This window comes from Phocoena phocoena, chromosome 18 (assembly GCF_963924675.1).
Source record: "Phocoena phocoena chromosome 18, mPhoPho1.1, whole genome shotgun sequence".
Classification (NCBI taxonomy): Eukaryota; Metazoa; Chordata; class Mammalia; order Artiodactyla; family Phocoenidae; genus Phocoena; species Phocoena phocoena.
The window spans coordinates 24,709,895-24,734,593 of NC_089236.1; the positions used below are offsets into that span (position 1 = coordinate 24,709,895).

Here is a 24,699-nt window from a genome sequence, read left to right on the forward strand (position 1 = left end):
AAGTGGCTCCCCCTTGCCTATCAGATAAAATCTCTTTCACAGGGAAACACTCAAAACAACCTATGACCTGGTTCCAAACTTCTTGTATAGTTTTAGGTCTTCCAGATCAGAGTTTCTTAGCCTCCCTAAGTATACTATGCCCTTTTGTTCTCCCAGCCATTTTTCATATTGTTTGTTTCATATGGTGCTTCTTCCCCTCATCTTTGCCTATGAAAATCCTACAGTTTTCAAGAGCTCGAATTTTTTTCCTCTATGAGGCCTGTCTTAGACACCCCCAAATAGAAATAATCTTGTTTTCCTCTGAACGTTTATAGTATTTTATCACTATCTAATCCATCTTTCTCTTAAGGTTGTTGTGATTTTTTAATTTCATCTATAATTGAATTACAAATTTCTTATGAGCAAGGATTAAAAATAGTAATAATTGTTATGTTTTACAATTTCCAATATACTTTTAAAAATCATTTCATTTAGTTCTACAGCAATGCTTTCGGATAAATATTTTTATTTTCCATACTTTACAAATAAGCAGACTGAAACTCGAGGTTAAAATATTTGCTCAAGATCACATAGCTAGTTAATGATTGAGTTAGGACTCAGATCTCCAAAGCTCATGCATTTTTTTCACCCTACCACACTAACTCTTATACTAGTAATACAACAGCAACAATAATAGTGTATAATAATAGCTCACTTATGTTGAGTGCTTATAAGAGGCCAGGAACTATGCTTTACATACAGAGTACAGGGCATTTAAAAATTTTCTATTATGAAATTTTTTAATATATTCTATAAAAAGTAGGGTATATAATGAACTCCTTTGTACCCATAACTTAGTTTCAACAATTATCAGCATTTTGTTCATCTTGTTTTATCTGTATTGAACATACTATCTATATGTTATCTTTTAATACATCATTCTTTCACATGATGCATTTTTCGTACAGTAGCTCAGTTTTTATCTCTGATATGATCACAATCCCATTATTACACCTAACAAGTTAATAATAACCCCTTAATATACTCTGATACCCTGTGTTCCTCACTTATCTCCAAAGTGTCATTTTACAGTTGGTTTGTTTCAGTCAGCATGCAGACAAAGCACGATCATTGCATGTAGTTGATGTACCTCCTGAGTCCCTTTGAAAGTTGAAAGATACATTCTCCTGTTTTCTTTATCCTTACAGGTATTGACCCACTTTCATGAATATAAACATTTTATCAGAATTACACCAATATCAATGAACTTCCAACGAGGAAGTATCTTCTAAAGTAAATTTCATTAAGCCAATTTAACTTCTTGATTAATTTACATAATGAAATTAAACCATATTCACTTCTTCCAGGCTAGAAATTTCTTTTTTTTTAAAATAAATTTATTTTATTTTTGGCTGCGTTGGGTCTTCGTTGCTGTGTGAGGGCTTTTCTCTAGTTGCGGTGAGCTGGGGCTACTCTTTGTTGCAGTGCGCGGGTTCTAGGCGCATGGGCTTCAGTAGTTGTGGCACAAGGGCTCAGTAGTTGTGGCTCGTGGGCCTAGAGCACAGGCTCAGTAGTTGTGGCGCACGGGCTTAGTTGCTACACGGCATGTGGGATCTTTCCGGACCAGGGCCTGAACCCGTGTCCCCTGCATTGACAGGTGGATTCTTAACCACTGCGCCACCAGGGAAGCCCTAGAAATTTCTTTCTGAATTTCTTCCCAGCCTTTTTTTCCTGAATTTTCATAGCATTTAATTTTGAAATCAGTAAACATACATTTAATACTCACTAAGGAGGACTCTATACATATTGTCATTACATAATTCTATATAATCCTTTGTATCTCATACCATCTATTAATTAGAGGCTTGTCATTAATGGGCTTAGTTTTCTCCTGGTATAGGCTTAGTAAATGTTTGTTGAATTATTTAGTATTGAGATGCTGTGAATATTTTATTGCCAAAATTAAAGAATGTGTGAATTTTGTTAATTAATGATTTGGACTGAGCCCTGGCAGATTGCTAATGTGTCACAGCAGAAATATACCATGTTGCTAGGCCAGAATAATTATCTAATGTCTGTAGAGGGGCTGAACAGTGTGTCCAGAAATTTTCCCACCTGTGTCCCCAGCAAGTCGTGGCAGCAGGGAATTTGATAACTAAATGTGCCTTGTTTCTAGTAGCGATGGCGGCCTAGGAGTTCTAAGGCTATGAAATATTTGGTTTCATCAGATATAATGACACTCATCTTTATTTTATATTACATTATTTTGTATCCTTTCTCAAACCTCTTGCTATGAAGTTGCCTGAATTGCAATATGGAAATTCTTTGCCATGCTGCTCATTTTCTCTAACATTCAGTTTATCTGTCCAGTGTTTCTTAGTGAATATTTTTCTTGCCTTTGTTCTGAATTTGTGTGTTACTTTTGTAGACAGATTGATTTCTTTTTTTCCCCACAGTATTTGTTATGGATGCTTTGGTCATACCTAATGACCAAACTAGCAAAGAATATATCTTTGCCGTTTATAGCAACACATTATTTCAAAGGGAAATTGCAGGGAGGTGGATTTTTTTTTTTTTTTTTTTTTTTTTGCGATACGCGGGCCTCTCAGTGTTGTGGCCTCTCCCGTTGCGGAGCACAGGCTCCGGACGCACAGGCTCAGCGGCCATGGCTCACAGGCCCAGCCGCTCCACGGCATGTGGGATCTTCCCGGACCGGGGCTCGAACCCATGTCCCCTGCATCAGCAGGCAGACTCTCAACCACTGCGCCACCAGGGAAGCCCCAGGGAGGTGGATTTTATTATTCCTGTTTGAAAAGGAGGTTTTGACTTTGCCAGGGAACTTTATAAATATGTTTAAAGCCATGCAAACTGGTAGTGCAATTGAAAAGCATGTTATTTTGTCTGACTTCCAGGTACCGTTTTTTGAATCTGTTACAGGGAGCCCATTTATGGAAATGTTTGGGATTGTGTACTATTTAGTTTTAATTTTTTTCTGATTACATAACTAATGCATGTTCACTGAGAGAATTTGGAAAACAAGAAACTTCCAGTGAGTCATAAAGCAGTGACCTCTCATTTTGTTATTGGATTAAAGAATATTAGAATAAGATAGTGTTTAGAGATCAGCTTGTCTAGGCCCTCTTTATTCAAATGAATAAAGATGGTGGTAGAAACCTGCACCTGAGACAGATTAAGGAGGGATTATTGTCTGAGTCTCCCAACTGCTAGTATAGGGAGTATATTTTCAGGCACTTTGGACAAAGAATTAGAAGTTTCAACGTTTGATGGAAATTTTATGGTTATAGAAAAGCAGCCGCAATTTATTTCTCCTGACTTTGTTGTAATGTTAGTTTTCTCGTTGTTATTTTTGACTGTAATTGGTATTTGTTGATATATCCATACAGTAGCTCTTCTAAAAGGAAAATTAGGACCCTATGAAAAAAGTCTTTAAGTATTATACAAACTGAGCTATGAAAATTATTGAAGATTTAGGGGGAACTGGAAGGAAGGCCCAAACATAAGAGGCTTCAGAGAGCATGAGGGAAAGCTGAACACCGGCTGTGGCAAACACTCACTTGGTGTCCATTTCAAAAGTTACTGCAGAAGAAAAGTTCCAGCTTGACTTCCTCACCTTCTCCCTCCTGAACCTTGGATACCATACAGGGAGTTCCTGGACACATGTTTTAGACTATTTTATAATCTTGGAGTAACTGATCTTTGACTCCACGACATTAGCCTATAAACTCTCATGTAAAGCAGTTCAAGGAGGCTACCTCCTGACATTCTGTTTTGCCATATAGTGAAACAGAAAACAGCCCAATCTTTTAAGTCAGAGTGGGTTTGCCTTCAAAATCCCATTGTGTGCAGGGTCTTAATTGCTTAAAACTTAAGTTTGCTTTCCTCTAAAACAGGAGCCTTACCTCCTACTGACATGGCTGGCTTGAGGATTTGAGTGGTAAAGCACTGAAAGGGTGTGTATGCGTATAGCAGCGGGCTCCATAAATGCCAGTTTCCTCCTCTTTGTTGACACAAAGGGAGCAGAATGTTCTTGAAAGAGGTTTCTACCTCCTTTAGCAAGAGCACATCATACGACTGCCCTTTCCTTTTTGTCCCGTCTTTCCTCAAATGTTAATAGTTATTACCCGCAGGTTACATGTGCGTGCCGGTGAGAGAGACACGGAAGAGGGCCGATCCCGGCCTCCAGGAGTGTGTCTTTCTGCCGAGGCACCTGACACATTACTAAGGTACAGTGTGGTGAGGCCTGTGAAAGACAGTGGTTTAGGGACGCGAAGAGGAAACCATGCTGGTGCTCCGAGTTGAAGGAGAGAAAGCATTGGGAGAATCAGGCAGAGCTTCAGAGAAGCTGGGACATTTCATCAGAACACTAAGGAGTGAGTGGAAGATGGCAGAGAGATGGGGAAAGGCAGCCTAAATGAGTCAGAAAAAACAACCTCAGCAAAGAAGCAGCAGCACAAAGGTTCTGGAGACGGCTGGCTGCTGTTGGGGTGAGACTTAGCAGAGGGCCAGCATGGCACGCTTGCAAGTTCATCCGCTGTGAGGGATCCTTCAACATTTCCATCCCAGGACAATTACTCTTAGCCCACATCCCACCCCTAGACCCATTTTCTCTTGTCTGCTCTCCGCTCCTCTTTAGCCCTTTTCTTCTACTCTGCTCCTTGCCCCCCTTGACAAGATATGGATAGACTTTCCCAGTCCTGTATCTTCTAGTTCAGGAAGGCAAGCTCTTTTTCTTTACAGGATTTTACTTATTATCTCTCTGAGGAAACAGGCTAACTGAAATAATGAGCCTGAGAACGTTGAAAGAGTCCCAGAATCTTTCAAAGTTCTTGAAGTCATGTCTCTGATCCTTTCTCTCACAGAAGCTGGTAGCAGGTTTACCTCCTGTCCTCGTGTCTGTGGGGCTGAATATAGCCCTTCCTCCTCCTAACCCCGAAAAGGGCCGTGTGACTCCTACCTCTGTGAAGGTCCTTCTTTCTAGTATGTTGTCACAGAGAACACAATGGGATGGAACGGTAATGATAACAGTAAGCATCCTCCTCATGAGACAGTTTGTAGTTTGTTGTTGTTTTTTTTTTTTGCGGTACGCGGGCCTCTCACTGTCGCGGCCTCTCCCGTTGCGGAGCACAGGCTCCGGACGCGCAGGCTCAGCGGCCATGGCTCACGGGCCCAGCCGCTCCGCGGCATGTGGGATCTTCCCGGACCGGGGCACGAACCCGTGTCCCCTGCATCGGCAGGCGGACTCTCAATCACTGCGCCACCAGGGAAGCCCGACAATTTGTAGTTTTTAAAATCTCTCATTCTACAGGTTGCTTCTCCCTTTTAAAATTTTCACTCACTAAATAGTTTCCTCAGTAAGAGTCAATTATGATGTAAAAAGTATTTATTTTGTGCGTTTTAAAATTAAAGGATACAGATTGTATATACAGAATAATGACGAGTAAAGGTAAATATGCACAGGAACAAAATGAAAACGGTAGCAGATTTATTTTGGCAGTTACACATGGGGTAGTGTTTTGTTTTCGAAATTTCCAATTAAGAAAAATGAACATGTGTCGTTTTTATAATGGAAAAATAAGATACTATTTATGTATTTATTCAATTAAAAGTAATCCTGAGGATTTTCTGTTCTAGGTGAAAATGATGACTGGAAAGAGCAAATTGCTGTAACTGTTTCTTTTTGCTCAGGATATTGACAGAAATTCCTTCCTAGGTCGTGTTTTAGCATTTCCTTGAAGGAATAATCAGAGCTTTTCAAATGAAGCCAGAAATGACCTGATGAGATCTCTGTTTTATTTTATTTTATTTATTTATTTATTTTTTTTGCAGTACGCGGGCCTCTCACTGTTGTGGCCTCTCCCGTTGCGGAGCACAGGCTCCGGACGCGCAGGCTCAGCGGCCATGGCTCATGGGCCCAGCTGCTCCGCGGCATGTGGGATCCTCCCAGACCGGGGCACGAACCCGTGTCCCCTGCATCGGCAGGTGGACTCTCAACCACTGCGCCACCAGGGAAGCCCATAAACTGCCTTTTTTTAAACTAGACTTTCCTCTCCCACCCAGCAAATGCACTTCCCCTCCCCTATTTCTTGTGTCGTAAGTAGCATCACCTTCCACCCTGTGGCCCAAGACAGAAAGGTTGATTTGTCCAGCTCCTCGTCCCCACATCCAGTCCATCACCAAGTCCTGTTAGTTCTTTCCCTTAAATCTCTCTTAAATACATTCATTTCTCTCTGTTCCTTACTTTAAGCCACCTTCATCTCCTGCCTGAGCTTTCTAAGGAGTTTCCAAAGGCTTTCCTTTGCTTTCAGTCTTGCTCTCTGCCAGATCATTTCACCAGAGTGATTTTCCAAAAATGAAAATCTGATCCTATTACTCCTCTGCTTCAGTGGCCTTTTGGTGCTTTCAGGAAGCGGTCCAAACGCTTTTATGTGGCTTCCAAGACTTCCAGAGCTAGACCCTGCCTCCTGCTCTAGCCTCCTTTCTCACCCTTCTTCATTCTTGCTGCTTGACATCCCTCAGACCTGTCCAGCTCTCCAGCTGACTAGTACCCACAAGTCTTTACACATACGGTTCTCCCTTCCTGGAACACTCCTCTTTCTGCTCCTTCCCTTTACCTCTTTAATTCCTTGATATTTCAACTGAAATATCACTGTGCATAGTGGGACTTCCTGAGCCCTTAGTTAAGTCTTCAAGCCTTTTGGATGTCCCACAGCAGAACACTTATTACATGTATATCTATTATGTTTGCTTAATTGTCTGTGTTTCCTACTAGATTGTAAGCTATGAGTGTGGCTCAGGGGCTGTAGCTATTTTATTTACCGTTGTATCCTACTCAGCTAGTGCAGTACCTATAACATTAGGTGCTAAAACAGTTGATAAATTAGACAAGGGAGATAAGAAAGGGAGGAAGGAGAGGAGAGAGAGAGAGGAGAGGAGAGAGGGAGAGGGAGAGGGAGAGGGGGAGGGGGAGGGGGAGGGAGAGGGAGAGGAAGGAAGAAAAAAGAAAGAAAAAGAAAGAAGGAAGGAAGGAAAGAAAGAAAGAAAGGGAGGGAGGGAGGAAGGAAGGAAAGAAAGGGAGAGAGAAAGAGTGAGAGAGTGGGAGGGAGGGAGGAAGGAAAGAAGAAAGAAAGAGTGAATGAAAGAAAGAAAGGGAGGGAAGGAGGAAAGAAGGAAGGAAGGAAAAAAGTTTTTCAAATAGAGACTACAAAGATTCTAGTGACAGTTTGAATGAGATCAGGGTTTGAATGAGACGGTTTGAATGAGATCAGATTGACAAAAACATTCTGAGGTTCATTCATTGAGCAGCTGGGTACATGACAATACTGTTATATTGGGGTTAAGAAAAAAGAAGAGTAAGTCTGGGTGGAAACATAATGAGTTTAGTATGAATATCTGGTGCAGAAGTTCAGTTGACAATTAGGAATAGGGAATCTCATCTCAGCTAGAGCTTAGGAAAGAAGTGTGAGCCATATGTGATGACTGAAGTCAAGGGAGTGTGAGGGAGTGGGTGAGATTCCCAGAGACAGTATATGGAACTAGAAGACATCTGAGGTTGGAGTTCTGAAGACCCTAACCTTTGTTAAAAACAAGACAACTGGCCCCAGATGGAGTCACCTATGCTAAATCCTACGTCACAAAACCCAGACTTAACTAGGTAACCGTTTCAGCCTCTCCCAGAAATGGAATCTTAAACCAGTCAATGAGGAATCACTGGTCAGCACCAGTGAGGTCATTTGCCTGATAGACCCCCTACCTTCCCCTAAAGGAAAGTGACCTTGTCCCAACCTAGTATAACAATTTTGCTAGTATAACTTCCTTGTCCTGCTCTCTTCTGCCTATAAAAGTCTTTCATTTTGTACAGCTCCTCAGAGCTCCTTTCTATCTGCTAGATGGGATGCTGCCCAATACATGAATCACTGAATAAAGTCAATATGCTCTTTAGGGGCTTCCCTACTGGTGCACGGGTTAAGAATCCGCCTGCCAGTGTAGGGGACATGGGTTCGAGCCCTGGTCTGGGAAGATCCCACACGCCGCAGAGCAACTGAGCCCGCGCACCACAGCTACTGAGCCCACGAACCACAACTACTGAGCCTGCACGCCTAGAGCCTGTGCTCCGCAGCAAGGGAAACCCCCACTCGCCACAACTAGAGAAAGCCTGTGCACAGCAATGAAGACCCAACGCAGCCAAAAATAAATAAATAAATTTACTTTAAAAAATAAGATCTTTAAAATTTACTCAGTTGAATTTTTTTTTAAACACATTTATAGAAGACATAGCAAAAGAGCTTCTTAGTGGCAGCCTGGGACTTCACATTGCATTGTCCTACATTTATGGGCCCTGTAAGCTCCTAAAACAGTGCTCAGGAGGAGTTTGAAAAGGCATGGCTGATTCTGTAATTTTGCAAGTGGGGAGGGAGCAGGACCTCCCCATAGTAGTTTTTCATGACTTGTTTCTTTCAAGAAATCCTTTGTGTTTCTGACATTACAATGCATTTATGATATATGTTTTTCTCTAGGTTTCTTGAACAGAGCTGATATATCAACACACATTTTACTCACCTGAATTTATTTACTTAAAATTTTACATTGATTGCGACACGCCATTTAAAGCCCACATGGCTATTTTACCATACACTCGAATGTGAACATTATAAGAAATCAATGTGTTATTTATTGCTGGAACGTATGTTACAGAACTCAGCTTTTTTAACTACTTCTACTCTTCCCACACAACCCACTTGTTAAAAGATTTACATCCCATTAATAGAGTATTCCACCTCTAAGTGAAGACTTTAAAATGGAGCAGTAGCATGGGAGTGGATTCCATTTTTAGCAGTCTGTCTGCTACGAAAGGACAGCAACTCTCTCCATCAGTAAGTGGTAAGGAAATGAGGGCATTTCTAGGAAGAGCAGATATAGTTGAGACATTAATAAACCCTGGTTATAATTTTAGGTTTCCAAGGTTTTAAAGGACTAAAAAGTAGGATAAAAGGAGAAGAAATTAGTGTTTGATTAAAACAGAAGTACAGTATTATATTTATCTTTATATAACTAAAACCACACTTCTGAAGAGCTGATTAGAAAAGTCATTGTTTTTACACTTACTTGATTTCCTTTAATGCCATTCTTCACATCTGAAATAGATAATATTCTGCTCTAATGTCTGCACTTCAATGTAAAATTATAGAATAGAAAAAACAAGTCACAGAAGGTTAAAAATAATTATGAATTTCCTTTTAAATAAGCACTTAGAGCTACTGTATTTAGAAGTAAACTTTTTTTTGAAAAAACCTTTATGTCATAGAAGATGTGCTATATACGTTTACTCGTTTGGTTTTCATTAACAATAAGCTAAAACAGTAAGTAGGTTTTGGTAAGAGATTCTTCTGGTTTGTTTTACCTCCAAACAAAAGTTACTTTTAATGCTTCTTTGTGTAATTACAGGGCGTAGGAAAAAACAAGATTGTTGATAGATTCCTTCACCTGCTCAACAGACCTCGAGAATATATCCAGCTGCACAGGTAAGAGGATAAAACCCACAACCTCTTAAGATCTGGTTTAGTCATTTATTTTGCTCCCAGTACAATTTAAAAATACTTTCTTAAAGGCCCATTTTTAATACACCAGTTTAATTTCTGTTCCTCCTACTGTTATCTCTCCTCTCCTTAAAAGGTAATAAAACCATGCAAAATTTATTTTTAAAGTTACTAATGCTTTATAAACATGAATTAATAGATATTTTGTGGACAAAGAGTGATGAACATTACATTCAGGAAGCAGTTTTCATCAACATAAAGGCTCCTAAATTAGAAGAAAAATATGTAGAGACTAAGCCCACTCTCTAACAGGAAGCTAAAATAGCTCACAAGGAGAAACATAAGCTATATGAATCTCAGGTGTGAGATAAGGAAGTCAAAACTATGAAGCAGTAAGTTATTAGTCTCCTTGCCTTCTTTGAAAACACATTGTGGATTATTTAATTTTGCGTGGTCAGAATGCTGGTCCAGGGATAGCTTTTAATCAAATAGATTTTCTCAACATGGATTGTTTTTAGCTTTATCAATGAACCTGTTCTGAATATTTTAAAAATAAAATATAAGCAGCAGATCCACCAAAGGGGAGATAGAAAAAAAAAAATCAAGGAATATACCAAGTAATAAGCAACTTAAAAGTAGACTGAATTGTTATTGTTTTAATCCCAGGAAATTAACAAAAATATTGTGTAGTGGAAATAACACTGGATTGAGTTACAAGAATTGGTTTCTGGTTTGGATCCTTTCACTAAATAATGATGTGTTCTTGAGAGGAAAATGTAGGAGAAAAGAAGGTAGAGTTAGTGGACTAAAGGAGAAAGAGAAGAGGACCAAAGTGAAGCTGAGAGATGGTCAAAAACTCCTTCTTGGCATTTACACCTCTGGCTGTGATGGAGTAACTAGTACCAGGTTAGTCCTACCACAGTAAAGAGCTATAAAACTGGACAAGACTCACAAATACTGGGAAAGGAACAACCACTAGGGACTGGTGAGCTGAACAATTACCAGAGTTCCCACATGGTTAAGAGACTTCATTAAACTTACTCCTGGTATTCACAAGATATCCTGTAAAGTTTATGCTTTAGAAGTAGGATCAATCTGCCCCTAGAGTAAAAGCTACTTTATGCCTACCCTTAATAAGTTTAAAAATAACGCTTGAGAAAACAAGGATGTTTGCTTTTTAACCCTATTTTGTAAGTTTTTCTCATACAAAATGATTTTAAAAGTTAAGGGGATGTATGTTGGGGGAAAACGTTTTGAAAAAAATCAAGCTGATTCAGAAGTGAATTAACTGCTTAGCTGAACAAACTTACCGAGCAATGAAAGAAGACTACAAAATCCAAACATTTAACAACAGATCATTCACAGTATGAAGCATTCAATAGAATATTACTAGGCATACAGATAAGCAGAAAATAGACCCCAAATGGTCAATAGAAATAGACCCTAAAATGACAGATGATAGAATTAGCAGACAAGGACTATAAAACAGTTGCCTTAAATATGTTCAAGCATATAAAGGGCATATAAAGGGGGAATGAACATAATGAGGGAATAATTAGGAATTCTCAGTACAGAAATAGCAACTTTAAAAAATCAGTCTCACATACGGGCAATTAGAGTTTCAAAAAAAAGGACAAAGAACGGGGCAGAGTAATATTTAAAGATGTAATGGTGAAAAAATTTCCAAATTTGATGAAAACATGAAGTCACCAATCCAGGAAGCTCAATGAACCTCTAGCAGGATAAGCAGGAAACCACAATAAAGTACATTATAATCAAACTGTTGAAAATTGAAAAGGAAATCTTTAAAGCTGCCAGTGAAAAAAAGACATATTACATATAGGAGGAAAATCATAAAAATGATGACTGACTTGTCATGAGAAATAAATACCACAAGTCAGTGAAATAGTTGTTTTTAAAGAGCCAAAAGAAGAAAAAAAAAGTCAGTATACAATAGCATATCTGGCAAAACATTCTTTAGAAATGCAGACATTCTTGGATGAACAAAAACAGAGTATTTTTTACCAGCAAACCTGCATAATATAAGAAAATTACAGTTCAGTATTAACCATGAGCATAGATACAAAAATCTGAAACAAGTATTAAATCAAATTCAACAATATATAAAAAGGATAATACATCATAACCAAGCTGGTTTTATCCCAGGAATATAAAGTTGGTTTAACATTTGAAATCAAATAATTTAATTCACTCTATTTACAGCATAAAGGAAAAGCCATATGATCATTTCAGTCATTGCCAAAAAACAAACAAACAAACAAAACCACTTGATGAGATGCAGTGCTCATTCATGATAAAATGTTACAGCAAATTACAAATAGCAGGAAACTCCCTCAACCTGTTAAGAGGCTTCTATGGAAAACCTATAACTAACTTATATTTAATGGTAAAAAAAAAAAAACAACTAAATACTTTCCTCCTATGATTGAGGAAAAGGCAAGAATATTCGCTTTTCATCATTATGCTAGAGGTCCTAGCCACTGCAGTAAGGCAAGAAAAAGTAATAAATGGCACATATGTTTAAACAGAAGAAGTAAAATTGTCTAGAGACAACATGATTGTGTATATTAAAAACCCTAAGAAATAAAAAAAAAAAAGAAAAAAACGATCAGAACTAAAAAGTAAATTGAGCTAGGTCACAGGATACAAGGTCAACGTACAGAATCAGTTGCATTCCTATCTAATTGCAATGGACAATGGGAAAATTAAAATATTTAGATACCTTTTATAATAGCATAAAAACATGAAATACTTAGAAATAAATTTAACAAAATTTGTACAAATTTTAATTTACTAATCTGAATAGGACATGGCAAGGTCATCTCAGCTCCTATACTTCTATAGCTCACCTAATACATAGCTTCAGAAAATTTCTAGCCTATTCCCATATCATCTCACAGTTCTTCTTTCTATGAATTATGCCTTATGTAAACCTAGGAATTTCAACTTACCTTTTTTCTTTTTTTAAGAATTTACTATGTCAAGATTACAGGACTAGGTGTTTTAGGAGATATGGAAAGAAATAAGAAACGTAATCTCTATCTTTAAGGAGCTGTAATACTGTTCTTGTTTGTGATTATTTCAGTCTTTCATGTTCCACTTAATCTAAAAAAATAACTCCTTTTTTTCCTCACCTTTAAGCCTTTCCACCAGTTTTTCTTCCTACATGAACAAAGTTTGGGGGAAATAATGAAAGAATCAAAATGTTTGCTAGTTTCACCTGAATAACTTATTTGTAACATATCACAGTTCCAGTTTTTGAGCCACAAGACACGCGGCAAGACCCATATTTTATGTTTTAAGGTTGATACAGTGAGCATTGCAGTTATTCATTCTTATGTGTGCTATTTTATCTCTTTCATTTTGGTTTCATTGTGTTTAGTCTGTACTGTTTAGTGGTGCTCTTAAGAATACGTAATTACTTGAAAGTTTTAATGAAGTATATTACTAATGCCACTTATAAATTAAAGCCAAGACAAATGAATTTAAATTTTATATTTTAAAATAATCAAGCAGAAAACCAACTTTTCTCTTAAGGATGACTTCAGGGGTTGAAATCAGCTCTCAAATTTATGCTCAGAAATATGGAAGTCACTTTATATGAGGGTCCCTTTGTATGGTGAGGCAGTTGTTAGATTTCTGTATATTGGACATTAGAATATTTTTAAAGAAAGATATATTAGGCTGAGCTAGCTCAATTAATTCTGATTGTAGATTATGAAGGTTAGTTAATACAAGCAGCAAGAAGGGAAGCAAAGAAATGTAGCATGTACTTAGTAATTATTCTTGGGTCTGTGTCACCATCACATTCATTGTAAACAGGCCTTTTGCTTATAATTCATTATCTTTAATAGTTACAACCCTCAGAATGGGAGAAAATATTTGCAAATGAAGCAACTGACAAAGGATTAATCTCCAAAATTTACAAGCAGCTCATGCAGCTCAATTTAAAAAAAGCAAATAACCCCATCCAAAAATGGGCAGAAGACCTAAATAGACATTTCTCCAAGGAAGATATACAGATTGCCAACAAACACATGAAAGGATGCTCAACATCATTAATCATTAGAGAAATGCAAATCAAAACTACAATGAGATAACATCTCACACCAGTCAGAATGGCCATCATCAAAAAATCTAGAAACAATAAATGCTGGAGAGGGTGTGGAGAAAAGGGAACACTCTTGCACTCTTGGTGGGAATGTAAATTGATACAGCCACTATGGAGAACAGTGTGGAGGTTCCTTAAAAAACTACAAATAGAACTACCATACGACCCAGCAATCCCACTACTGGGCATATACCCTGAGAAAACAATAATTCAAAAAGAGTCATGTACCAAAATGTTCATTCAGCTCTATTTACAATAGCATAGCACAGGGAGATCAGCTAGGTGGTTTGTGACCACCTAGAGAGGTGGGATAGGAAGGGTGGGAGGAAGGGAGGTGCAAGAGGGAAGAGATATGGGAACATATGTATAACTGATTCACTTTGTTATAAAGCAGAAACTAACACACCATTGTAAAGCAATTGTACTCCAATAAAGGTGTTAAAAAAAAGAAGTTTTAATAAATCTTATTTTTCTAGGAATTATTCCTTGTCTTCTAATTATTGGCATAAAGTTGTTTATAATACCACTTTATGATATTTCAATGTCCTTAGGCCCAGAAATGATATTATCATTTTTATTCCTGGTATTGGTTATTTGCCTTCTCTCTTTTTTTCATGATCAGTTTTGCCAGGAGTTATCAGTATTATTGATCTGTTCAAGCAACCAGCTTTTGGCACTGTTGAATGTCTCTTTTGTATGTTTCTTTTCTATTTCAATAATTTCTGATTTTATCTTTATTATACCCTTTCTTTTATTTTCTTTGGATTTAAAGTGCTGTTTATTTTTTAACTTTTTATATGAATGATTAATTGATTTTCAACCTTTATATGTGTTTGAGGCTGTCTATATTTGAATCTCTTTTTGAGTCTTGGTTTTCTCATCTCTGAGTAATAGAAGTTGACAAGGTCATTTTTAATATCTCTTAGGTCTTTATTCTAATATCTTTGTATAGGCAAGAAGAAGACAGTATTCAATGTACTTTAGAAAGTTTAGAAGATTAGAGATACAGTCATCCCTCATTATTTGTAGGGGATTGGTTCTAGGACCCCCATGGATGCTATCATCCACAGATGCTCAGGTCTCTTCTATAAAATGGTGCAGTATTTGCATATAACCTGTGCACATCCCCCCATATACTTTAAATCAGCTCTATATTACTTACAATATCTAATACAATGTAAATGTTGTATAAATAGTTGTAAATACAGTGTAAATGTAGTGTGAATAGTTGCCACATGACAAATTCTAGTTTTGCTTTTTGGAACTTCTGGAAATTTTTGTTGTCCCAAGTATTTTCAATTTGAGATTGATTGATCCATGATGCAGAAACTGTGAATACAAAGGGCCAACTGTACTATGCTTTACTTTCTACCTAGAATGTCCCTTTTGTTGAATGTCAATCTTTTGTTGAAAAGTAACAAATAATTCATAAATAGTAAAGAAGTACCTGCTGATTATATCCCATGGTAATTCTGATATTGGCTACATAAATATATTTTCTATGAAAAAACTTTCTAAATTCAAAATGTAATAAAATTTTCAAAGTTACAGATTTTTATTATTTTTGCTTATATCACTCATTGCTATATCATTGATTGATGATAGTATTACAAACAAACTATCTGCTCATTTAGATACTGGGGTACCTCTCTTTGTCAGTATTTGATATTTAATTTGTTATGTAAAGTTGGAAGTAAAAAAATCTCCATTTCTGTTTAAAATATATATTATTAAAGGATTTTCATTAAATAGACTGACATTCCCACTAATTTCAATGTGGACAGTTTTTTTCTTTATTATGTACAACTTTATGACTATATTTGTCATAAAATTAAAGCTCATGAAATTGCCTTAAGAGAAACATATGTTTTAAAAGATCTAAAAATAGCAGTCAAAAAAAATGTTCGGAACTTCTCTGATCTATGGGTGACCTATTTAATGTCATTAACTCTGTCAATTTCAGATTCCTTTTAATGGATTTGAATGTTACCATCTAAGTAATCAGTCACACTCAGTTTAGTTTATGGATGCATTCCAACCAAATTGGTTATGTGCCATTCAAAACATAATCTTGATAAGTAAAACCATCCCCAAACGTACATGAAGAAAACATACAACCAACGTACTTTTGAGTATGGCCATCTTATGTTTTCACGATCAGATCTCATAAAATGAGCAAGCTAGGCAATTCATGTTTTAGTTAAAATCAAGCTGTTGTCCTAAGAGTATGATTTAGATAATTTAAAAGATTAATGAGTATAATGACTTTTATGGTATATGTTTCAAGCAGAGGAGACTACATGGCTCACATTTGTGAAGTGTATTTAGTTACTTCTTTTCCCACAATAGTATGTTAATTTGACATTAAAGAGGACACTCGACATGTCAACTTCTGTAGCTATATTTCCTCCTTGGATGAAAGTATACTTCTGTATTAAAATCAGAATTATCTTAGTTTTGAAAGTCTTATGTTACCAGATTTTTTTCATCTGCTACCCTTCATATAAGAAGATGACGGCACAGGTCCAATCATTAGCATGACCCATATGCTTGTTTATTTTTCTAATACTGGTGCCCATTGTAAATATAGAGTTTTCAGGTCCCCCAGCAAAGTCCCAACTTTCTCTTCAGTGAGATTTTCCCAATGTATGCTCAACTTATTCCAGACTGAACCATTCTCTGTCCTACTCACAAGTTTTGAAGTTGTATGCATACCTGTCTTTATTCTTCCCTCTAAAATATACTCTGTTTCTCCCTGAATACTTCAAGATTTGGTCCACGGTTACTTCTGCATGGAACTTTTCTGATTTGTCATTCTGGGTGTATTTGTTCCCTCCTCTGAAACTCCACAGGACTGAATTTGTACCACTGTGATAGAAAGAACATGGATTTTAAAAGATAAAATTATGTCTCTACCATTAACTTTTTTTATAATTATTAAAAAATTTAACAATTTTTAAAAATTTAATCATTTAGATTTTTTTTAAACATCTTTATTGGAGTGTAATTGCTTTACAATGGTGTGTTGGTTTCTGCTTTATAACAGTGAATCAGCTATACATATACGTATATCCCCTTATCTCCTCCCTCTTGCGTCTGCCTCCCACCCTCCCTATCCCATGCCTCTAGGTGGTCACAAAGCACCGAGCTGATCCCCCTGTGCTATGCGGCTGCTTCCCACTAGCTATCTGTTTTACATTTGGTAGTGTATATATGTCCATGCCACTCTCTCACTTCGTCCCAGCTTACCCTTCCCCCTCCCCGTGTCCTCAAGTCCATTCTCTACATCTGCATCGTCTTTATTCCTGCCCCTAGGTTCTACCATTAACTTTTATGTGGCCTTGAACTCCTTGAGTCCTAATTTCTTTACCTACCAAATTGAAATAATAATACCCTTCAAGATGGTTGTGAAAATTAGGTGAAAATGTTTGCCAAGGACCAACCACAATGTCTGGCACATTTTAGGTCCCTAAATACTCAGGCTAACTCATAAGTATTAGTTTCTTGCCACATACCCCACTTCCTCTCACTCTGATTTGCATTATAATTTCTATATCTTATGTCCATCCACCCCTCCCCCAGTCATGCCTCCCCAAGTAAATAAGGAATTTTTTGAAGGCAGGAGTCAGGTTTATTCATTATATATTAATTCATTTCACCTAATTTGTATGTATTAGATTCCTGTTGTTTGCCCATAGCTGTTTGGGGGCACGGATGATGTACAGTCATTCCTAGTATCTGTAGGGGATTGATTCCAGGACCCCCACGAATACCCAAATCCAAGGATGCTCAGGTCCCTTATATAAAATGGCATAGTATTTGCATATAACCTACACATGTCCTCCCATATGCTTTAAATCATCTCTAGGTTACTTATAATACCTAATACAATGTAAATGCTATATAAATAGTTATAAATGCTATATAAATAGTGGCTGGCTCACAGCAAATTCAAGTTTTGCTTTCTGGAACTTTGAGATTTTTTTTTTTCAAATGTTTTCAATCCACAGTTGGTTGAGTCCTTAGATGCAGAACCTGTGGGTGTGGAGGGCTGACTGTATAGATGATGATCTTGATTTTGACTAGATTTGCTTGCTTGCTTGTTAGTGAGTGAGAATACATCAACATTTATAATACAGTGTTGTATATAAGCCAAGAAAGAAACATGTGCAGGTTCTGTGGGACCCTTGAAGAGAGGTACCCAACCCTCTGAGTGTATGCATGTGATTTGGTGGAAGGGGTCTGGAGAAGGTGGCACTCAAACTGAGTCTTTAGGGATAAGTAGGAGTTTTCTAAGTGCAGAACACAGAACAAGGCATTGCAGTTATTGAAAACAAGCTGTCTAGGGCTTCCCTGGTGGCGCAGTGGTTGAGAGTCCGCCTGCCGATGCAGGGGACACGGGTTCGTGCCCTGGTCTGGGAAGATCCCACATGCCGCAGAGCGCCTGGGCCCGTGAGCCATGGCCGCTGAGCCTGCGCGTCCGGAGCCTGTGCTCCGCAACGGGAGAGGCCGCAACAGTGAGAGGCCCGCGTACTGCAAAAAAAAAAAAGAAAACAAGCTGTCTAAAAGTAGGAAGTGAAGGCAGCTTGGGTAGCGTGGAATGTATGTGGGTAGATGTAAGAGCTGATGCCAAGAGGAAGATGTGGACCTTGTGGGGACTTCATGGGCCTTGCTGAGGTTGGATTTTATCCTGAATGCAATGTGATGGCATTAAAGCAAGATCATTAGGACCATAGTCTGTGGGTAGATCAGGGTCAGATGAGACTTGAATCACAGAGAATACTAGGAGGTGATTGCAGTAATCCAGATAAAATTGTTGGAGCCAAACAAACATACTGGCAGTGAAAACGGGAAGAAGGGAAGTGGTGAAGTGGGTTTAACTGGCTAATTTTAGGTTGATAACTGTATGGAGGCTGAGGAGAAAAGAAGAGTGGACAAGGGGAGGACTACTGCATTGCACTGTAGATGGTTATTGTTAAAACCCTTGTCTTTCCCCTTTCATATTTTTGTATACTTTTTCTTTATGAAATCAAATGAGATAAAAGGAAGTGTAAAACTGTAGCACTGACCTTCTCCATATCAAATATCCTGGAGTGAATGATGACATGCTTTAAAAAGCACAGCATAATTCAGCATACAAGGCTTTCCTCAATCTGAAGAAAACTGAATGTGACTGTATAAATTTTGAAATTCACAAAGTCCCAAAGGGCAAATAGATGTATCGGTAAGAAATAGAAAAACTAAAAGCTTTTTTGAAGTCTCATGGAAAAAAATATTATTGAGCCATCAAGACATTCTGATAAGAGCAATAGAGAACTGGAGATGTGTCTGATGTCATAGGCTGCCAGGATACTGCTTCTGTCTCATCTTCCCCATTATGAACTTGGAAAGGCTATTTTAGAAACATTTTTATCAGCAGTTAGACAGTAGTTTTCCCACTAAGAATGCCTTCTACTGCCTTTTCTTACAGAATGAATTATGTCACTACCTCTAACTTGTCCATGTAGATCTTTAGGTTTGTAATAATTTTTGACTCCATTTAAATTTCTGTACTATTTTTGCTTTTCCATTTAACAAACATGTAACTAGCAGCTACTCTGTGCTAGGCACTGTTCTACACTGTTTTCAAATTGCACCTCGTTTTTGCACACAACTCTGAGTTCAGTACTGTTACCGTCCCAGTTTTGCAGATGAGGACAGAGGCCCAGAGAGGTTAGAAAACTTGTCTGAGGTCACACAGCTGTCTTCATACAGTCTGGCTTCAGCCTTATGTTCTAACCACTGCAGTGTGCTGCTTCTTGACTTTGTCATGCTGATCAAATAGTATTTTAGTGATAGTAGCACTTTAGTAAGTACCTCACTAAAGTACTAGCCATGTGTTAAGGTTGTTGGTCAACCAATTCTTAGATTTAATACTTCAATCTACATATAATAGCTTGATTTTTTAAATTCTTGCTTCATATTTCTAATCCTTGCCCAGCTTGATCCCAAAGCCTTTGGCCAGTTATTCCATATTTTCCCCTTTTTTTCCAATAATAATATCCTTATTAAATTTCATTTTCTGTTTTCTTGACTACTTCTCCAGATTATTAAACTTCTTTTGTGTCTTAATGCACCTCTCCTGAGGTGTATCATCGGTGTACTTAACAGCTCTGTTTTCTGTTCTGTCACCCAGGTGATTCATAAAATTGTAAACCAAATCAATTCCTGTGATCTTTTATATGATGTTCCTCCCAGGCGGACACTGCTTCCGTTCTCGGTGCACTCACCAAATGGTTGTTGTAGGTTATAGAGGTGGGTGAGTCAGAGCTGCAGACAGACCCTGAAACTGGAGACCCCAGCCAGCAGGCTGCTCTAGACTGTCTTGGAAGAGAAGACTGGAAACAAGCAGGATTTTATGGGATTCTTTTTTATTTTTATTTCCTAAATCACAAGCTAAATAAGCTTGAGAACCACTGATACAGTGTGTGTTTTTTCTTAGTTTTGTTATATCCTTTGCCACTAGAGAATAGCTACATTCTTTTCAAGTGTTATATACTTTTTTAGTTTGAGAAAAATTTCAAAAATCAAAAAAATGTAAATAAAAACATGTAGCACATACCCAAGTTTATCACTCATATTTAACAACTATTAATATTTTTCTCAAATTTGATTCTACTCTTCTTTTTGCAGAAAGGAAACACTAATTATAGCTAAAGTCCCCTTTACCACCACCTCCAATCTCATCTCCCCTTCTTCAAGTCAATCACTATTCTCAATTTCGTTTATAACCTTCCAGTCATTTGTATGCATGTTTTTTTAAATTGTAAAGCAAATTTTTGTTAAGAAAATCGTTATTTCACACTGACTTCCACTGTAAAATCAGTGATGCTCTGATGGCAGGGGCGGGGGGGGGGGAATTTTTAAAAACTTTTAGTCCTTAGTTGTAATAAAAAGTAAACTCAGTCTTACAATTGTTTCAATATCAGATTATCTTAACATGCTTAACATCGTGCTCCAACCACTTAAACCTGCTCTCCTCTCTCTGGAGAGCTTCACCTGCAGGTTTCTTTCAGCAGCATCTTTAGTTAAGCTGATAGAGTGAAGAAGTATCTTGGGCCAGTGTCATATACTTCTCAATCATCTTTTAATTCATTAGGATCTAAAATGTTTTTTTTGTTGAGCTTTATAAAGTGCCAATTCTTATAAGTGAGACAGATATTGCTGTAGCCAGACTCTTCAGATGACAGCAACAGTGACACCATGAGCTGAAGGAGATGGGGTGAGGTGCTTAAATTAAGCAGGTAGATTTGTGTCCTAATGCGATCACTTAGTTCACAACACCGTTATCTACTTCTCTCAATGGATATATATCTGTAATGTTTTGTGCAAGAATTAAGAGCACTGCTGGAAAATCTAAGAATTTCTTCTTTATTTCATTTGACTTTATTCCATTATGCATCCAAACAGTCAACAGATATCTAGGTTGGGTACTCTAGAAGCAGAGCCAGATATGGAAATATCTGTATAAGTGATTTTAGAGGGAGAGCTTTTAGGTGAAACTTTCTGGGAAGTGAAGGAATCAGGATAAGACTGCAGGAAAGAAGTGGTTTTATTTATTTTTTAGTTTTTTAGTTTTGGCCACCCCATGCAGCTTGTGGGATCTTAGTTCCCTGACCAGGGATCAAACCCTGGCCCCTGTCAGTGAGAGCATGGAGTCCTAACCACTGGACCGCCAGGGAACCCCCAAGAAGTGGTTTTAGGTGAAGTCTGGCCTCAGCCTCCTCACAGGAAGCTCTGGAGCACGAATGGCACTACTCAGTTATCCCACCTGGAAGTAAGAGAGCCAGGCTTCTTTGCTCCCATGTCAGTGAGGCATTAGTCGGGAGAGGAATCAGGGAGAACCTCTAACTTCCCAGGCATTTCTGGACAAGATACTCCCCAGTGATGGAGGGCAATTCTTTGGAGAGGAGTGCAGCTGTGAGCTTTTAGAAGTCAATGCTACAGTAGCTGTGGGATGGGTGCCTTTGGTAGCAAAGGAGATCTGGGTAGGACACCAACAACATATCCTACCAGACACCAACAATATACCCTACCAGAAAACTCAGCCTCCTATTGAGTGCAGCCCCTGGCACTGTTCTAGGCCTTGAGAAATGCAGTGATGAACAAGATAGACAAGGTTGTTGCTGCCATGAAGCTTTCCTTCTAGTGGTAAAAAGGAGGCATGCAATGAACAAATAATTCAGTAAACTGGAAAATATCAATGCTATAATGGAAATGATATAAAAGGTTTTATAGGGTAATGTGATAAGGAGTAAATGAATAAGTTTGGCCGCAGTTACTATCTTCATAATTGTGCTGGGATTTACAGCAAGACATTCTAGCAGCTTTGTTCTGGAGATTCAGTGGTTGAATTGACCCTATGTAAGATGGATCCATAAAAGATTACAGATTATAGTAACTAGAGACTTGTGAGAACTTGGACTAGTGATAGTTTGAAATAAGATTCCAGCCAACAGCCGAAGTTACCAGGCCTAGCCAGGGTCTGACCCAGGGGGAATAGGGTTTTCGGGACAAGGGTTACTAGGGATACTTGTACTAGTATCAGTACATCCCCAAATAGGAGATTTATAACCTCTCTGAGCAAAACCAATGAGTCATGTATCTCGTTCCCTGGTTAGAATAGGAAATCAGGAACTGAGCAGGGCTGAGCCTGCAGCTGAGTGAAACTGAATAAAGTAGGGATAGCACTATAACCTCAGCAATCTACTAACAAAGGTGTCTTTCATGTTATACACACCACATTCTGAATGTGATTTTTTTTACCAACTCTTAGTGGTAGTGGTTTAAGTTGTATATAATTGAATATCATTTTCCACCAAGGACTTAAATTCTGCTGCTGTATTATTTGAACACTTTTCCTAATACATATTTACTGGTTTCTACTGGAAGCTGATCCGATGACAGTAGTGCTACATAGTCAGCAGTGTTCATTTGTTTTAAGGCATGGTTTTTAGGAATGCATTGCCTCAAAAAGTATAAACCATTTATTATAAAACTGAGCTAAAATAGAAGCCTCAAATTTTTAAAAGAAAAGCCTGAGTTTGGGTAAAACCTCTTTGAGCCTGAATTTCATCATAGGTTTGTTGGAGGTATTAAATGACATATGTCACATGTGTCTTGGACAGTGCCCGGTATGTGATAGGTACCCAGTTAAAATTAAATCTCTTCTCTATAAATCTGTATTGTCCATATATCTCCTGCCCCTTCCTCTCTTCTCAGCTTTGAATCTGCAGTGTTCTTTTTAAAATATCCACATTTGTATCTCTGGAGCATTTCAAATCCCAAATGTCCATCTCTTCATACCGAATTTTCCTTTATAAATGTCCTCCAGCGCCTTTTCTATACCTCATTCATGGTGGGTATCAGTAAAGCAGTGCTTATGATTGGTAAAGGAAAGAATGGATGTTTCCTCTCTGAGCTTATGGAATCCTGTATCCAGTCACCTGGTCTGTAATCGACATACCTTTTTCCTTTCCCTGTCGTTTATCTTGACAGCCAGTTATTACAAAATCATGTCTACATTTTTCTAGGTCTCCCAAATATTTTCCTCTTTGCCTTTCCTACAGTCACTAGCCATACCTAGACTATTAAAATAGTTTCTTCTCCGTCAACCTAGAATTGTGACCAAGTCCTTTCAATTCCATCCTCTGGGCCATAGATCCATTCCTAATTTTCTCTTGCCTGGATTTTTATAGTAGCCTCCTGGTTAAAAACTCAGCCTTCAATCTGTCTTTCCCAAGCCTCGTACCGTTCCATCAATAAAGTTGATCACTTATTCTGCTGCTCAGACCCTTCAATGATGCCCATTGCCAACAATATCAAGTCCATAGTCCTTAATCTGAGCCCCATCTGTTTCATTAGTCCTACTTCCAGCCTTTCTCTCCCACATACTCAGGCTTAATCCATATGAACAGCTTGTGGTTCCCAAGAATCACATGCCTATTCACGACTCCCTCACTTGCCACTTGCAGCTTTTATAGCCTGGAATGCCCCACTCTATCAAGTCTATCTGGAAAATTCTTACTTTTTCTTCAAAATGCAAACCAAAGTCTTTTCTTCTAGGAAAATTTCTTAGACCCTTCCTTCTCCTTTTCCTTCACAAGCAGATGTTTCCTTCCTTTGTGACAACATTAGTACAAAGCGCTTCTTAAAGTGGGGAGCAGGTACCAAGAAGTTCAAGACCATCCACCGGAACATGGGAAGACATTAGAATTTATATTTACTTTGCTTTTAAAAATATGAAATAAGCATTACCAATATTTAGTATACTGACTGACACTGGCACGCTCATTTGTTCAGTTTGTCACATATGGGAAATGGGACGTATCCAGAGAGAATTGTGGGAGTTTGTATTATGGGAAGATGACAGTGGTGCTCTCAGGTATTCGTTTGATTGCACGTTATGACAACACATAACAGTTTACTGTGCCCAGTTTAGCAGATTTGTGGTTTACGTTACCCAGTGTTAACTAAGCCAGCCCTCGTATAATGGATAGTGGTTTAAAAGATTCTTGAAGAAGCAACCCTGGGTTGAAAATATCGTTAATAATGTAAACATAAACAAATGACATGGAATCGGCAGAAAATTATGTAAGTATAACTATTGATGGAGCATCTGATTTGATTGGATAGAGACAAGACTCTAAAATAAGGTTACAGAGGACATCACACATGAAATGTATTCACTTCATGATGATTCAAAACAAAACACTGCCACAAAGATTGAAAGCAGACTTGCACACAGTGCTACAGGATGTCACCAGTTAGATATGTCACATAAAAACAAGAGCTTTAAAGCAAAGCCAGAGCTATTGCAATATTTTGGAATAAGGTAGGAACTGACTGTGAAAATCTTTCATACTACACAGTCTCACTTATAATCTCATTGTAAAGTATTTAAAAGATCTGTCAAACCTGCCCATTTGTCTTTTACAAAGTCAAGAGTTCACAATTTGTTTATCTGTCTGTGTGTTAATGGCTGTTAGAGAGATG

General features: G+C 38.0%; 1 protein-coding gene across 1 annotated transcript in view; it reads left to right on the forward strand.

Moving 5' to 3' along the window:
- VWA8 (von Willebrand factor A domain containing 8) overlaps window positions 1-24,699 on the forward strand; it is a 348,433-nt gene that overhangs the window by 162,496 nt on the left and 161,238 nt on the right. Inside the window, exon 21 of the mRNA XM_065896053.1 lies at window positions 9,442-9,518. Within this exon, the coding sequence (XP_065752125.1) occupies window positions 9,442-9,518 (77 nt within the window). The remainder of the gene's footprint in view (window positions 1-9,441; window positions 9,519-24,699) is intronic.